This window comes from Hyperolius riggenbachi, chromosome 2, assembly GCF_040937935.1.
Source record: "Hyperolius riggenbachi isolate aHypRig1 chromosome 2, aHypRig1.pri, whole genome shotgun sequence".
In the NCBI taxonomy this organism is placed as follows: Eukaryota; Metazoa; Chordata; class Amphibia; order Anura; family Hyperoliidae; genus Hyperolius; species Hyperolius riggenbachi.
In genome coordinates this window covers 158,866,214-158,881,854 of record NC_090647.1, presented here as the reverse complement: position 1 = coordinate 158,881,854, position 15,641 = coordinate 158,866,214, and the positions used below count along the sequence as shown (strand labels likewise).

At 44.2% G+C, this 15,641-nt stretch overlaps 1 protein-coding gene across 5 annotated transcripts in view; it reads right to left on the bottom strand.

Annotated features, from left to right (window-relative positions):
• Nucleotides 1-15,641, bottom strand: part of ERICH6B (glutamate rich 6B) — a 241,941-nt gene that overhangs the window by 62,607 nt on the left and 163,693 nt on the right. For 3 of the 5 annotated variants that reach the window (XM_068267754.1, XM_068267756.1, XM_068267758.1), the window contains exon 12: nucleotides 4,584-4,669. The exons of 1 other annotated variant lie outside the window; for it this stretch is intronic. In XM_068267754.1, coding sequence (XP_068123855.1) covers nucleotides 4,584-4,669 — 86 coding nt within the window. The remainder of the gene's footprint in view (nucleotides 1-4,583; nucleotides 4,670-15,641) is intronic. One more of the 5 variants, XM_068267755.1, reaches the window with a different exon arrangement.

Here is a 15,641-nt window from a genome sequence, read left to right as displayed (position 1 = left end):
CACTTGAGGTCCAGGGGTTTACCCCCCACTTAAGGACCAGCGTGGTTTTTTATGATCTGTGCTGGGTGGGCTCTGCAGCCCCCAGCACAGATCAAGTTGCAGGCAGAGCGATCAGTTCGCCCCTCTTTTTTCCCCCCTATGGGGATGATGCGCAGGGGGAATCTTATCGCTCCTGCCTGGGTGTTGCGGGGGGGGGGCACCTCAAAGCCCCCTCCGCAGCAAAATTCCCCCCTCCCTCTCCTCTATCTCACCCCTTGTGCTTGGGGCTGCACAGGACGCTATCCGTCCTGTGCAGCCTGTGACAGGCTGTCCTCTGTCACATGGCGGCGATCCCCAGCCGCTGATTGGCCGGGGATCGCCGATCTGCCTTACGGCGCTGCTGTAGCAGCAGTGCCGTTCAATGTAAACAAAGGAGACAAACGTCTCCTGCATTTACATTTAGTCTGCGAGCCGTGATCAGCGGCTCGCAGGCTATTCACGGAGGCCCGCTCTGTGATCTAACAGGAAACGGCCGCTCGCGCGAGCGGCCTTTCCTGATTAATTAGGGAGGCACCTGGCGACGCAGATTTGTACTGAACGCCTTTTAGACGTCCATGGCAAAATAAAATGAGGACATAAAAATGCCTATAGAAGTCAGCTGCAGGCAGAAGTAGCTTAGTATCAAAAAGCTTTTAGAGAAACGTGGCATATACAGTCATGGCCGAAATTGTTGGCACCCCAGAAATTTTTCCAGAAAATCAAGTATTTCTCACAGAAAAGTATTGCAGTAACACATGTTTTGCTATACACGTTTATTCCCTTTGTGTGTATTGGAACAAAATAAAAAGGGAGAAAAAAAAAGAAAATTGGACATAATGTCACACAAAACTCCAAAAATGGGCTGGACAAAATGATTGGCACTCTTTCAAAATTGTGGAAAAATAACAATCTCAAGGTTACAAGTCCATCTCAATGCTCTGTTTGGGAGCTGAATCAAGATAAAAAGAAGCAGCCGATTACAATGCAACCGTTATATCTTTAAAGGACAACTGAAGTACATTTTAGCAAACTGTAGTCTTGCTTGTCTCTGTGTCAACAGTGGGGTCCTCCTGGGTCTCCTGCCATAGCATTTAATTTCATTTCAAGTTCAACGGATAGTTTGCGCTGACACTGATGCTCCCAAGCCTGCAGGACAGCTTGAATTTCTTTGGAACTTGTTCAGGGCTGCTTAACCACCATCTGGACTATCCTGCGTTGCAACCTTTCATCAATTTTTTCTCTTCCGTCCACACCCAGGGAGATTAGCTACAGTACCATGGGTTGGAAACTTCTTGATAATGTTGTACACTGTGGACAAAGACAAATCTAGATCTCTGGAGATGGACTTTTGTGGTTCTCAAGTCCTCAGACAGTTCTCTTCTCCTATTTATGTTGTCCATGCTTAGTGTGGCACACACAAACACACAATGCAAAGACTAAGTGAACCTTTCTCATTTTTATCTGCCCACACCTGTTACTTGCCCTATGTGAGTTTAAAGGGAAGGTCCGAAATAATAAGAAATCTTCTTACCTTGGGCTTCCTCCAGCACCTGGCAGCCGAAATGTGTCCTCGCCACAGCTCCGTTGTCTGCCAGTCCCCTCTGGTGCAGATGCCGACTTTGTCAGGTCGGCACCTTCCTGCATTCCACTGTGCGGCTCACTGAGTCGCACTGACGTCATCCGTGCTGTTCTGAGCAGACGCAGAACTACTGCACCTGCACAGTACAGTGTGGATAACATCAGCGCGACTCCGAGAGCCGCTCGCGCAGGTGTAGTTGGCAATCTTGCACCAGAGGGGACCCCAGACCACCAGCGTGGAGCGGAACTGCGGCGTGGGCACAGGACGGCTGGCGGGGGCTGGAGCAGGGGTGCTCAACTGCCCACACTTTTTTCAGCTTGCGAGCTACTTTGAAAATTGATCTACCAACACTTCAAATTTTAAACTTCACATTTACAATGCTGGATTATTAATAAAGTAGTCTTAAATAGTCATACAGTATAACAACATTATAAATGCTAAGTTTAGCATTATAAATGTTGGTACATCTCTTGGACTTGGCAGCCCACGGTCACAGAATTCTGCCCCCCCCCCTCCCCCAGCAAATAGCTTCTTAATCGTCATCACCCCCCCCCCCCCCCTCCCCACCATAGGCAATAATACACACATAGATATTATAGTGACATAATCCCCTTTCCCCTCCCGCCAACTACCACAACAAACAAATAACCTAAAGTCAAGGAATCCCTCCGTTCAGTGCTCCAGCAAAGCCTTTGCTCAGACTCCTGTCCCCTTGCAAACTTAGCCACAAGGCTGTGCAATAGAGCCTGGAGAGGGAGGAGATGCTTACCATTTTGCTCCTCTCCCCTTCAGCCACGCCTCTCCCATCTACTTCACATAGCTGTGGCTGCTAGGTAGCGAATTTTGACAGCCGAAGCTACATGGAAATAGGACATTTAGACAGTTACGGCTACGTGGCTGCAGAATTTGACAGGACATGGCCAAGTGGCCGCGATCTACTAAGGAGGCAGTCGCGATCTACCGGTAGATCACGATCGACGTATTGGGCAGCCCTGGGCTGGAGGAAGCCCTAGGTAAGTGGATTTTTTTTAATTTAAAAGTCCTAGGATGTGCCCTTTAAATGCTTGGCGAATGTGTCACGCCGATGGGCGTGGCCATGGCGGCAGCCCCAGGACTGCCCAACGCCGATCGGCGTAAGGTCCTTGGGGCTAGCAGGAGACTGCGCGCATCTCCTGTTGGTGGGCGAAGCGGAGCTCTGCCATCACCGCTCGGGAGACTGTTAGATGGTAAAACCGCTGTCTAATTACATTGTACAGCGCTGCGATCAGCAGCAGCGCTGTACTGGGAGAGCCATGTGACACGGCTGTCCCCCTGGGGCACTCGAGAGCGATCGGCTCTCATAGGCTGAAGCCTATGACCGGCGATCGCCGTGATTGGTCGGCTGGGGAGAGAGAGGGAAGGGGAAAAAAATAGGCATATTTATTAATAAATAAAAAAAGAAAACATTTGCAAAAGCGAAAAATAAACACGGGGGGGAGGGGGGGGGCTCTGAGCGCTCTGTTGGTGGGGAGAAAAGGGGGGAAATCACTTGTGCGCTGTGTTGTGCGGCCCTGCAGCTTGGCTTTAAAGCTGCAGTGGCCCATTTTGTAAAAAATGGCCTGGTCTTTAGGGGGGGTTTAAGCCCATGGTCCTTAAGAGGTTAAAGGAACATCACATGCTTGAGACAATCTTATTTATCTACAATTTTGAAAGGGTGCCAATAATTTTGTCTAGCCCATGTTTGGAGTTTTGTGTGACATTATGTCCAATTTGCTTTTTTTCCTCCTTTTTTTCATTTATTCCAATACACACAAAAGGAATAAACGTGTATAGCAAAACATGTTTTGCTGCAATACTTTTCTGTAAAAAATACTTGATTTTCTGGAAAAAATGCCTGGAGTACCAACAATTTCAGCCATGACTGTAAATGTCGGCAGCAGGGTTCAATCCAATGTTCAGACAGCTGTTTTGGGTTATTGTGATCCCCCTCCTCTGCCCACTGTCTTGAAGTGATGCATAACAGAGCTTGTTGTTTTTAGACAAATGTAAGGGAAGACCTGCAATGGCTTTATATATATGTATTACTTTGCAGTACAGTCACTACAGGGTTTAGGACAGGGGTCTCAAACTCAATTTACCTGGGGGGCCGTAGGAGGCAAAGTAAGGATGAGGCTGGGCCGCATAAGGAATTTCACAATTGCGGTGCATCGCCGCCTCTGCCCGCCCCTCTCACTCTTCCTTCACAGAGAGGGGCGGGGAGAGGCGGCGATCCGTGCGGCGATTGACGTCAGGAGGGGCAGAGCTGAAGCTGAAAGCTCTGCCCCTTCCAGGAAATGCCGACGAATTGCCCCCCCCGGGCGATTTGGGGGCTCTGCAACCCTCGTTTAGCGGCGGGGATGCGGCGGATTACTTGGGAGCACTGAAGCGAACTATAAGGAAGCTTTTGCCGGCGAGGGCCACAAAATATTGTATCGAGGGCCGCAAATGGCCCGCAGGCCGCGAGTTTGAGACCCCTGGTTTAGGAGGTTATTGTAGTCCTCTATGAAACAAACCCATAACCTTGGACTGATGAAGACCAAATCAGCCTAAAAGTGCTGCCTGCAAGGAGAGCTGGCATCTTACAGACATGACATGAGATGTGATTCACCTGATTGGATGACAGTTTCTTGTCTAAGGTAAGGTCAGATACCCCCAGTAGACAGACCTCATGGTGTGGAGAGATGGACTAAAGATATTTGAATACTTTGATGACTATTCCTTTTCCTGAGATAAGCTGGTGCCAATAGTATCCAACTGCTGTTTTCCTATACATATACATGACATACACGCTTAGATGAACCAGTTCTACATATTTGAGTTAGCTGACTGACAGTCCAGCCTCAGGGGGTCTGGAGTGAGGAAGCATGTTCATATCTTTGCTTTCACAGAGCTATACAGTACTTCGCTTACTGCTAATACAATTTGATAAACCTTGTTTATAGCATATGGTCTTTTGCTTGCTGGATACGAAACCTGCCCAGTTCCATCAGGAAATAGTGTGAGGAAATTTGATCCAGTGCGGTAACATTCACTGACAGTCACATCGGGCATCTGCTTTAAAAGAACAATGCATTATTATCATGTTTTAAAATAATGACAGTAAACAGCAGGGCTGTGGAGTTGGAGTCGGAGTCGAGGATTCAGAGTCGGGGCAATTTTGGGCACCCGGAGTCGGAGTTGGAGTCGTGGTTTCAGAAACTGAGGAGTAGGAGTCGGGAGTCGGAGTCGCATGATTTTTGTACAAAATCCACAGCCCTGTTAAGTATTAGACTAAGGAGTCGAGGAGTCGGAGTCTGAGCAATTTTGGGCACCCGGAGTCGGAGTTGGAGTCGGAGTCATGGTTTCAGAAACTGAGGAGTCGGAGTTGGAGTCTGAAGATTTTTGTAGCGACTCCACAGCTCTGGTAAATAGGTTTGAGTTACACAAGTGACAATGGGCTTGATTCACAAAGCAGTGATAACCCTTATCACGGTCGTGCTAGCGTTTTGCGTGCTATAACTCGTGTAATGGTTTTCGCGCACAAATGCAAACGTGCGCGCAAAATTGCAGCCGCTTTTGCACAAAAATGAGGGTTTTCGCGCGAAAGCGGATGCTATTTCACGCACAAATTTGCATGTTACACGCGCTATAACGCCAGTGCGACCATGATAAGAGTTATCACGGCTTTGTGAATCAAGCCCAATATATTCCACTATTTTATGGAACAGGTGAAAGAAAACGCTTATGACAAATATTCAAAAAATGTCTTCGCATTATGCATGTATTGTATAACCATGTCAGTAAAGGTTTTCAAGCAGACTAGAACACCTACAATATATATATATATATATACTGTATACCCTATTTTTGTAACATAATGAGGCATTATTTTTCTTCACTTAAACAATGTACAACGATAAATATGTGATACAACAAAACAAAACAAAACAAAAACCGCTGGAAAAGTAAGCACACCAGGGCTGTCAAACTTAGGTACAAAGTGGACTGAAATTCACCACTGGGACCAAGCCGTGGGCCAACGTCAATGTCTATTGGCCATCTCCCTCCCTTATAAAGTTCCCTGGTGTTTAATGCCCCCCATACAGTTCCTTTGTGTTATTATTATTATTTATTGCATTTATAAAGCGCCAACATATTACTCAGCGCTGGACAATAAATATATACAATGATACAAGGATGACAGACATAACAAGGTTATACAGCATAGAACAAGGTTATACATGCAAATTGTACAAAATACATGATCACGTGATATGGGCTGGTTCAGGTAGGCCCATTAATACAAGTACAGGCTGTCATAGGACAGGAGCACATGATCCTGTAGATTACACTAGGGAATGGAGGACCCTGCCAGAGGCTTACAATCTAAAGGGTGGGGTGGAAACACTAGGTGGGGCTGTTAAATTGCCCCCATCCCCTGTACAGTCAAAGCAGGTTGATTTGGTGCACTAGTTGCCCAATAGCAGTAATGTAATATTGCACGGGGCGGGTAAGGGTAATTCGGGGCTCTGGTAGTTGCTGGACCCCGAATTACATCTCCTTTCGAGTTGCGCCAACTCAGAGGGGGAATAGTATTTAAAGCTGCTAGGAAGTTTTGTGGCTACAGGGAGAGCTGTCATTTGGCTCGGATATACGTACACTATACAGTTCCCTGGTGTCTAATGCCTTCTCCTTCCCCTATACAGTCCTGGTTACACCATAATGCTTTGCATCAGATTCTTCTAATGGAATGCCGTCACTGGTTCTCACCAAATGTGTTTTGGCCAGTACAGTTTTGTAAATTTCTTGAACCCTATTCACATTTACAATATTTCTGAATAAATACAAGCTAAAAAACAAATGTTTTTTTCACAGAGATCCTAAAACTAGACAATAAGAAACCAATTTAACAAGTCCAAAATACTTTGTCCATTCATGTGTTTGAGGAAAATGATTAAAAGTTCCTTATGTGTGACAAACAAGGCCGGATTTGTACTCTTTACCGCCCAAGGACACTGTTACCAGCTCCCCCCCCCTTCGGTATAGGTAGCGAGATGACCCTTCCCCCTTCTCTCCAGTATAGGTAGCCAGATGACTCCCTTAATCCCTCCTCCGCCTCTTTTCAGTATAGGTAGCCAGGTCTTCTTCACACCGCAGCAGCCATAAGTGTCACTCATCTTCTCCACTTGTCTCCAGTGCAGAAGCTTCCTCTTCCTTTCCGTCTCCACTGCTGCCCAAATCCATAGCCGCTGGCCACAATGCAAACATGCACAGAGAACAAGATGGCTGCTGCACAGGTGGCTAGCAGCAGAGTACTGCAGTCGGCCGCTCACCTGATCACCCTGCAAGCTTGCAAATTCTGCACCAGTTTAGCCTGCTGCTTTGGTGCCCTCGCTCCTGTGATGCCCTAGGCCATGGCCTAGGTGGCCTTGGCCTAAATCCGGCCCTGGTGACAAAGGTATATGAACCTTTATTTTCAGCAAATGGGATCCCTCATTGGGCAGCAATAATGGCAATAAACATTTCTGGTACTGAAGCCAAGCAATTCCTTGTCTCATATTTCCCCAGCACATCAATACAGAATTCCACGTATTTTACAGGCTTTGTGATTAGAGAGGTAGAAAAACTTAAAGCAGGAGGATTAGCCATACTATGCCAGTAAAAAAACCCCACATATGTAAGTAGATAAATACTTGATCTACTTACATAACACATGTATTGTACTGTCCACGTTTTGATTTCAGTGAATTTTATATAGTAAATGAAGAGAATTCTGTTCCTGGTGGGAACCATGTTGTGATGTATGATATCTAATAACCGTATGTTTTGCTTAATGTATTTTGTTCCTGCTTTGTTTGTTTGCTGTGATTGGACCCTGCATTGATTGTGTTACTGGAGTCGGGTGGGGGATATACTGTTGTTCTGTTGTGTGTTAGCAGACTGGCCTTGCCCTTATCACCTGATAAGATTTGAGGTCTGTTTGTTGACAAGCTGATATACTGTCTGGTACAGAGGGAGAGACAGTCAGTTTGGTGTGAGACAGCTAGGTGAAAGCTGTATGCTACGTTATGGATGGAAGTTCACTTTTGTATTGATCGCAATAAAGCGTTTATCATTGGATTCCATGTCTGCTCACTGTTTATGGACAGCCCTCATGTCATATCATGACACATGTCTTTTGCCCAAAGTTTGAAGCTAAATACAGATGTCATTTCTTCCCTTAACTTTTTTTCTTTTCTCCTCCAATCGCTGAGTCACCTCAGCTTTGCTTGTAAACACAAGTGAGCAGAGGATCAAGTTTCAGCTAGGCAGCTAGACAGGGATATAAAGGGAAGAGGAGGAATATATTATACATAAAAAGGACCCCCAGCATGCAACTGAATGGCAATGACTATTAAAGGACCAGTGCTCCTAAGGTATGGAATAACTCAAAACCATAGCAGCAGAACAAGTTTTGAAAGATTTGAATGCAGGATTAGCATATTTATAACTTAATACACTCAGACCAGTTACTGTTGAAATTTGATTTTTATGGTGACAATCCCGCTTTTACAATATAAAAAATGTTTTTTAGTGGTCCAGTCAAAGCAAGGTGGAGGGACTGCAAGCATGACTTAACTAAGATAACTGTATAGAATTTCCTGATCTAAGTCAGGTGGCACAAGGCAGTAATACTATTTATATTCCCTGATTGATTTCTGATTAGGGCAATGTCAAATATTTGCCTTATTCAGTTTTTCATTGTATAGAGTATGGCAAGCATTAGAGGCAAAGACTTATGTAAATACCTTTATAAATTACTGTAGAAAGTTAAGCCTCATACAAAAATAGATGAACTAAATATAATGGAATACTTTCCAAATTAAGTTTTGATGTATGTAATAAGTATCTGAAATGAAAAATTACAGGTTTATGGAATTTACTTCTGTTCTGACAGCATACAGTTTAGTGAGCGGAAAAAACCATAACAGCTATAGTAGGCAGATAACCATCAGTGGAATTGATGAAATTGTGGGACCAGTTGATCTTATTTTTTAACTCTCTGAGATGTGACCCTTGTGTCAGCCTCAATCATAAAACAAGATTGCCATCTTTTATCCAATTTCGCAGATCTTTTGTTCAAATGGAAAATGTGTGAATCTAATAATATGTGAAAGGACCTCGGAAGGAAGGGCAGAGAATGAGGCTATTGACAGAGATAATCTGCACCATCTTCACACTGGGGATTATCACATAGTGACACTTCACAGCAGACAGCAGCTCACAAGGCATGGGCCTCTGGATGACTCTCCTAATGCACACGGTGAAGGCTTTAACGAAGGTCTGCCGGTACAGCTTATTAGAGAGAAATGACGGTGGTTTGGTTCTGCCGTTTTGCGTGGCATCGAACCATCAAAACATTTTTTGAATTGCTTTGTAGAATAATGTTCAGGGTTCAGGAATTTACCTTCTACCCTTCTATCATAGGAAAGTAAGGTGCTTAGAAGAAGCATCTGTCTCCACATTGATCTGACACATCTAGTTGACCTGACAAATCCAGAAGACCTCAGATTATTGGTTGAACAGATCATACAGCAATTCAGCAACACAGTGATATTGCAAAATAAATTCCTTAGTCTTTTCTGATGTTTACTAATGTACTCAAAAAGCAATGTTCAATGTGAGGCTCAAGAAACCCAGTAATAACAGAAGAAACAAGCCTATCATTTGTCCATATATCTTGGGCTGATGAAAGCTGAAACTTGATTTTTTTGTGACGACTAACTACACTATTGTTCTATTTATATTCTAAATCATCCTATTAGTTTGGAGTAGTATTTGTGCAAGAAGCATCAACTCACATCTACAAAGCATTTTTGTTATCATCATTTTTAAGATTCTACTAATAATTATTCATTCTATCTCATATAAAATTTGATCATTAAAAATAAAATGATCCAATTTTAGTGTTCCAGAAGATGTTCCATTTGTACTACAAGAAGTTAAATTATATATTTTTTAAATAAACCATGACTTGGATATATAACCTTCACAGGCACATTTCACAGTGACCTTTAGAAAAGCAAATAGGTCTGCATACCCTTTAAATTGATTAATTGTGCAACTTATATACATGAGTGTAATTCAAGCATAACGTACATAGGCAGAATGAAAGAATAACGAACATGGGCAGTAGACTCGAGTGGTGGATGGCCATAGAGAGATGTCCAACAAACAATGGAAAGTCCACAGGCCTCAGACTGTATCCAATGTATCATGGAGAGTCACAGACTAAGGTAGGAGGTCCATCAAACCTCCAATGCAATAAAGTCCATACACATACAATCCAATCTGGACTCGACCCTTCTGGACGAATTTTCAACTTTTTATTTGCATTTAAAAACTGTGATACAGCAACAAGAAAGCGCAACGTTTCAGGCTACATGCCCATTGTCAAGTGCTCGGAGCATGTAGCCCAAAATGTTGTGCTTTCTTGTTGCTATATCACCGCTTTTAAATGCAAATAAAAAGTTGAAAATTCATCTAGAAGGGTGGAGTCCAGATTGGGTTGTATGTGTACACACAGTAATGTCCACACAAGAGCCTACTAAAGTGCCAGGGACCTCAGAGAAGCGAGAGCAGCGTAGCTAGTAAGAATACGTTTGACAGAAGCGATAGGGCGATGAGGAAGGTAGGAACCTTTCCTTCCTAATCCTGGTACGGAGAAAAATTATGCACAAAAACAACAGTTACCGGTACTTTTGAAGGTCCCCATTAGTGAATTTGCTGATTGGCATCTCTGTGCTTACTACACAAGCATCCCTTTGCCCACTGATTAGGTGAGTTATGTGAAGGCTGTGTGTAATGATCTGCTCTGCTGTCTGCACAGGCAGACAGCTTTTTGACCATTTTTTAGGTCTGAGTGCTGCAGGTCCCTGGAAAAGAGACCTGTCTTCACTCTGCAACTTGCAGAGTTGCTGTTCTGGTGAGGAATTTGCATCCACTTGTCATGCAAATTGCTTAGCTGCTTCCTTTGATGGCTTGCAGTATAAATACCATTTCCTCCCAGAATTCCCCGCTGGTCATGATGGTTTGTTCCTGCTAACTTACCTGGAGTCTCAGCCCTTTGCTTATTGTTTGCTATATTGCTATCTTAGAGTAGTTCCTTGGGAGTGCCCTAACATTCCTGCTAGCATAGTCAGGTTCTTTGTTACCTGTATTGCCTTGTACTGTCTATCTGTTTCGATTGTCTTGTCGCCAGCGGCGGTCGACAGGAAATCACTCTGTCTGTTTGGATTGCACTCACCCTAGCGTTAGAGGCGGTGGATCTCTATGTATTCTGTCTTGGAGTTTAACCTCAGCTGCAGTTGCTGCTGGTTACTCCTTCTGTCTGTCTTGTTGTCCGGATCGCACTCACTCTTGCGGAAAAGCAGTGGATTTTTTCAATCCTGTTCCTGTGTACGGATCACACTCGCTCTTGCGGAAGAGCAGTGGATCCTATCTGTCTTTTTCCTGTTGTCTGTTTGTCCGGAGCAAACGCTTGCTGTTGCCTGAAGTAAGGCAACCGATTAGCAAGCGTTTCCGTTATTTGTTTGTTTTTGTTTCTGGGTTCATGTGTTAGTTAGGGTTGGCGTGTTTTGTCGCTGTTGCGCTTTTCGTGCGGCGACCGCGTTTAGATAGTGCGTTTGTTATTTTCTTTAGCGTTCTGTTCATTATTGTGTGCTGTGTCTTTCTTACTATATCTATGCTCTGTCTTTACTCAGTCTTGTGTCGCTGTTAGCAATCACCATCTCTTGCGATTGCTTTCCCACTTGGTCTTCACTGTTGTGTGTTCACCGTCGCCAGGGGGCGAATAGATTGGTGGACATACATACATTCTGTCTCTGTGCTCACTCTCTTTCACTAAGGGGCTATCTTGCCCTATATTGCTTCCCTTCGTACAATTCCTATCTGGCATCTGTGGCAGTGTGGAGGATTTATTCCTCTGCACTCCACAGCTCCATCTGCCGGTGGGAATTCCCCTCTACAGGTGCTTTGCACCACAGCTGGGTTCTGTTATTCAGGCGTTTGTGTAGGATTTCTGCAGTGTCAGCACACATCCTGTGTGCTGACCACGCAGATATTCCACAATCGTTACAGTATGACCAGCCAAACCGAAATTCCCAGTGTAGGGGGAATTTCCGATTTGTACGATTTTGTCAAATATGGTTCTTATACCTTTAAGAGCTTTAAAAAACTAGACTCTGAAACCAAGGAGGACTTCCTTTCTGAATGTGTAATGTGTTTTTTGAATCCTACCTTTCAAATTACTGATTCGTCCACATCGGCTCTCCAATTAGCTTATACTCTATTGCAAGGAGACCTCTTTGTGTGGGCTTATGAGATTTTGAAAAGCAATTCCACAATCGTTACACTGTGCTTGTTTTTTACATAAATGCTTGTTTGATTATTTCCATCAATTAAAAAATGCCTAATTTGCTATAGTGACCCTTTAACTGCAAGAAGTTCCATGCAGGGATTGAGACTCCATGCTGCTACTGAGGCTGTAGAGTGGAAATGATGCAAGGTAAGGTAGAGTTTTGAGTTAACTTAGCAAAGGGACCACTGAAGCCCAGCAAGTTTCTTACCCTTTTGGAGATCCAGGTAACCTTATATTAATGCGTACAGATATTGGGCTATATTCGCCAAATATTGGGAAAAGTTCGGGCAGGGAGCACACAGCAATTTTACCATAACTTCACTGATTATGTAGCATGTTATGCCATTAGCACAAGCAACATTACCTAGGTAACGCAAGCATTGATAGGGTAATGCACATCATGCTACCTGTGTATCGTGCAGTACCCTAGCAATGCTCGAATTACGAGTTGCAACAATTGTTCAACCTGCGCTACACAGCCAGTGCACAGTAACTTTACAGATATTAAGTGAGTATGGCCCATTGTAAGGATTTGATTGGATTTTTACAGCTCATTTTGAATTCACGGAAGGCTAACGACCCCAAAACTGAACTTTTAATAAATCTGTTAAAACACTGGCAATGAGCACTATTGCTTTCTCTGTGGTGATCTGGGTGCACAGGAGAGGAAGGTTGGGACGATCTGTGTAATGGGTAACTGTATGCTGTGCTACTTTAAGTACTTGTAGAAGCCTTTTTGTATTGATTAACTTTCTTAAGTCTTCCATGTTTTCTGTATTTCAATAATCTTGTAATATCATTTTTTTTATTTTGTCTCAACATTTTCTATTAAGTAAAGTTTTTTTTATACCTAAATTGAAATGCCTCTCCATTGCTAACAACCACCTAGATAGATATTGTTGTATTTATTACTGCCTGATTATTCTGTTCTTCCGCAAAGAGTATAGAGTAAATAAAAATTACAAAAAGATAGTCAGGAAATATCGTCAAAACTTTTTTTTAACCCTTTGCCACACCATTAAAAAACCATAATATCACCCTAGAACTCTGCTTTAAAGGTTAAACAGGGGCAGGTGTTCCCCTACATTACTAATCTGCTGTGCTGGACAATTACAGCAACATGTTAGAATTGATTAATAATTGCTGTGGAAATAATAATTTAATACGTTTTATTATGGTTCTTTATGTATCTTTAAAGAGAACCCGAGGCGGGGTTCTTCCATCGCAATCCATATACAGAGGCTGGGTCTGTCTATAGAGCCCACGCAGCGTGTTTCAGCCGGCTGTGTTTATCTCACTAATGTCAGTCTCGCCGCTCCCCCGCCTCCTGAATCGCTCCGGTCCCCGCCCACGTCCCTTCCCTCGCCGCTGATTGGAGGGAAGGGACGCTGGCGGGGACCGGAGCGATTCAGGAGGCGGGGGAGCAGCCGAGACTGACAGTAGTGAGATAAACACAGCCGCATAGCGCAGCTGTGATTTATGGGGTCTGACAGCGCACAGGGGGGGCTTTGGAGGGAACGAACTAGCAACAGAGGCTTGGCTCTATAGACAGACCCAGTCTCTGTATATGGATTGCGATGGAAGAACCCCGCCTCGGGTTCTCTTTAATCAGTTGTTGAAAGCAAAGGATTCTGGGTACTGCGTATTTGCATAAATTACTGTGATTGGCTGAATTTTAACATGTGACCATACAACCAAATAAACTTCCTATGTTTTGAAATGAGATGAAAACAATGTGTAAACTGTTTGCCTAAGGAAGCCCCCCCTTTATATACCTGAAACACCCCCATCCGTAGAGTGATCTCCCCCTGTATAGCATGCTGCTAGGGGGAGGTACAGGTGCCTTAGCTTGCCGAAATGTGTGTAATACTGCACAGGGTTACCGTATAGGCAATAAAACCTTTATTATGCAAAGTGTTTTGGGGGTATAAAGATTTCTTTATACCCGAAACACTTTGCATAATAAAGGTTTTATTGTATACACAGTAAGTTTTTTTATACATAAATTGAAATTCCTCTCCATTGCCAACAACCACCTAGATAGATATTGTTGTATTGTAACGATAGCGGAATCATCTCCGTGGTCAGCGCACCAGACGTGCGCTGACGCTGCGGATTTCCTCCACAAGCGTATAATTGAGGACACCCAGGCTAGGTGCTATGCACCTGCAGAGGGAAATTCCTGTCGGCAGGTGGAGCTGTGGAGTGCAGAGGAACAGCTCCTCTGCCCTACCACACACGCCAGACAGGAATTGTACGAAGGGAAGAAACGCAATCGCACGAGAAGCGATTGAGAGTGAGCACAGAGACAGATTGTGTGTGTGTGCATAAAATTAGTCGCCACCCCGCGACTGTGCACACACCACAGCAGATAAGAAGCAGGAACGCGATCGCGAGAGGTGCGATCGCCAGACGTGACACAAGGTTACAGCAAGGCGGAGCACGAGAGTAGCAAAGGCACAGCAAATAATACAATGAGGAGATACGGAAAACAACAAACGCTAGCTAACCGCGAACACCGCACTCATTCGCAACAGTGCACACGGTTATGCGCGGTCTCCACGTGATAAGCACAATAGAGACAAGCACGCCTAACTAACCATCGACAGACAAACATGAAACAGAGGACGCGAACGCTTGCTTAACGGTTACCTCACCGAGCCTCCAGCAAGCGGTCGTAGCAGACAAGACAGACACACGAAAACAGGGACAAGCGAGAGATAGGATCCACAGCACTAGCGGGAAGCGAGTGCGATCCAGGTACAGAGTAGCAGAACAGAAAAGTAGCGAAAAGTGGCCAGCGCGATCCCAGGAGACAGAACAGAAGGATCCACAGCGCTAGCGAAAAGTGGCTAGCGCGATCCCAGGAGACAGAGCAGAAGAGAGATGGTAGCTACCGCTGCACCAGCTATACTTCAAGAACAGAGATCAGAACCATTTCCTGTCGACCACCGCTGGGACAGGACAACAGCAACAGAACAAACAAACAGATAAACAATCCTAACTGCACTTAAGGAATCTGCCTAGCACAGTTTCCAGGAATTACTCTAAGCTGATCTTCAAACCAAGAGCATGGCTGACACTCTCTAGGAGTGTGTACTACGAACCCTGAAGGAATGACCAGCCAAGGACTGTGGGTAATCCCAACCTTTATACTGCCAGTCATCACAGGAGGCAGGTAGGGGATTTGCATAACGAATGTATGCAAATTCCTCAGCAGCAAACTGCAATACAGACAAAAAGTCTCTCTTAAAGAGACCTGCAGAATGCAGACCTGAACAGTGGTCAAAAAGCTGCCTGTTTACACAGGCAGCTGAGCAGATTCTCACATGTATTTATTCATTGCCCATTTCTTCCATTTTCAGTACATCATTTTCCGATTTTCCTACATTATAACTTGGTTTTATTTATGTAACGGATTTAAAGTTATGTTTTACTTATACTTTGGTTTTCCCTATGAAACCCCTTTTTATCCGTTTGTTTTTTTTTGCTGTTAACTATAAACAATTAATATTACTGCGTGTTGTTCCTTGTGATTGGTTGCTTGAAGAAATCACTGTTAGGCCTGGGATCCAGTACAAAGTGCAAAGCGCTATCGCAGTCGCTAGTGATTTGTGGTATCGCTTTGGAAGCTATTTTGGAAACTAT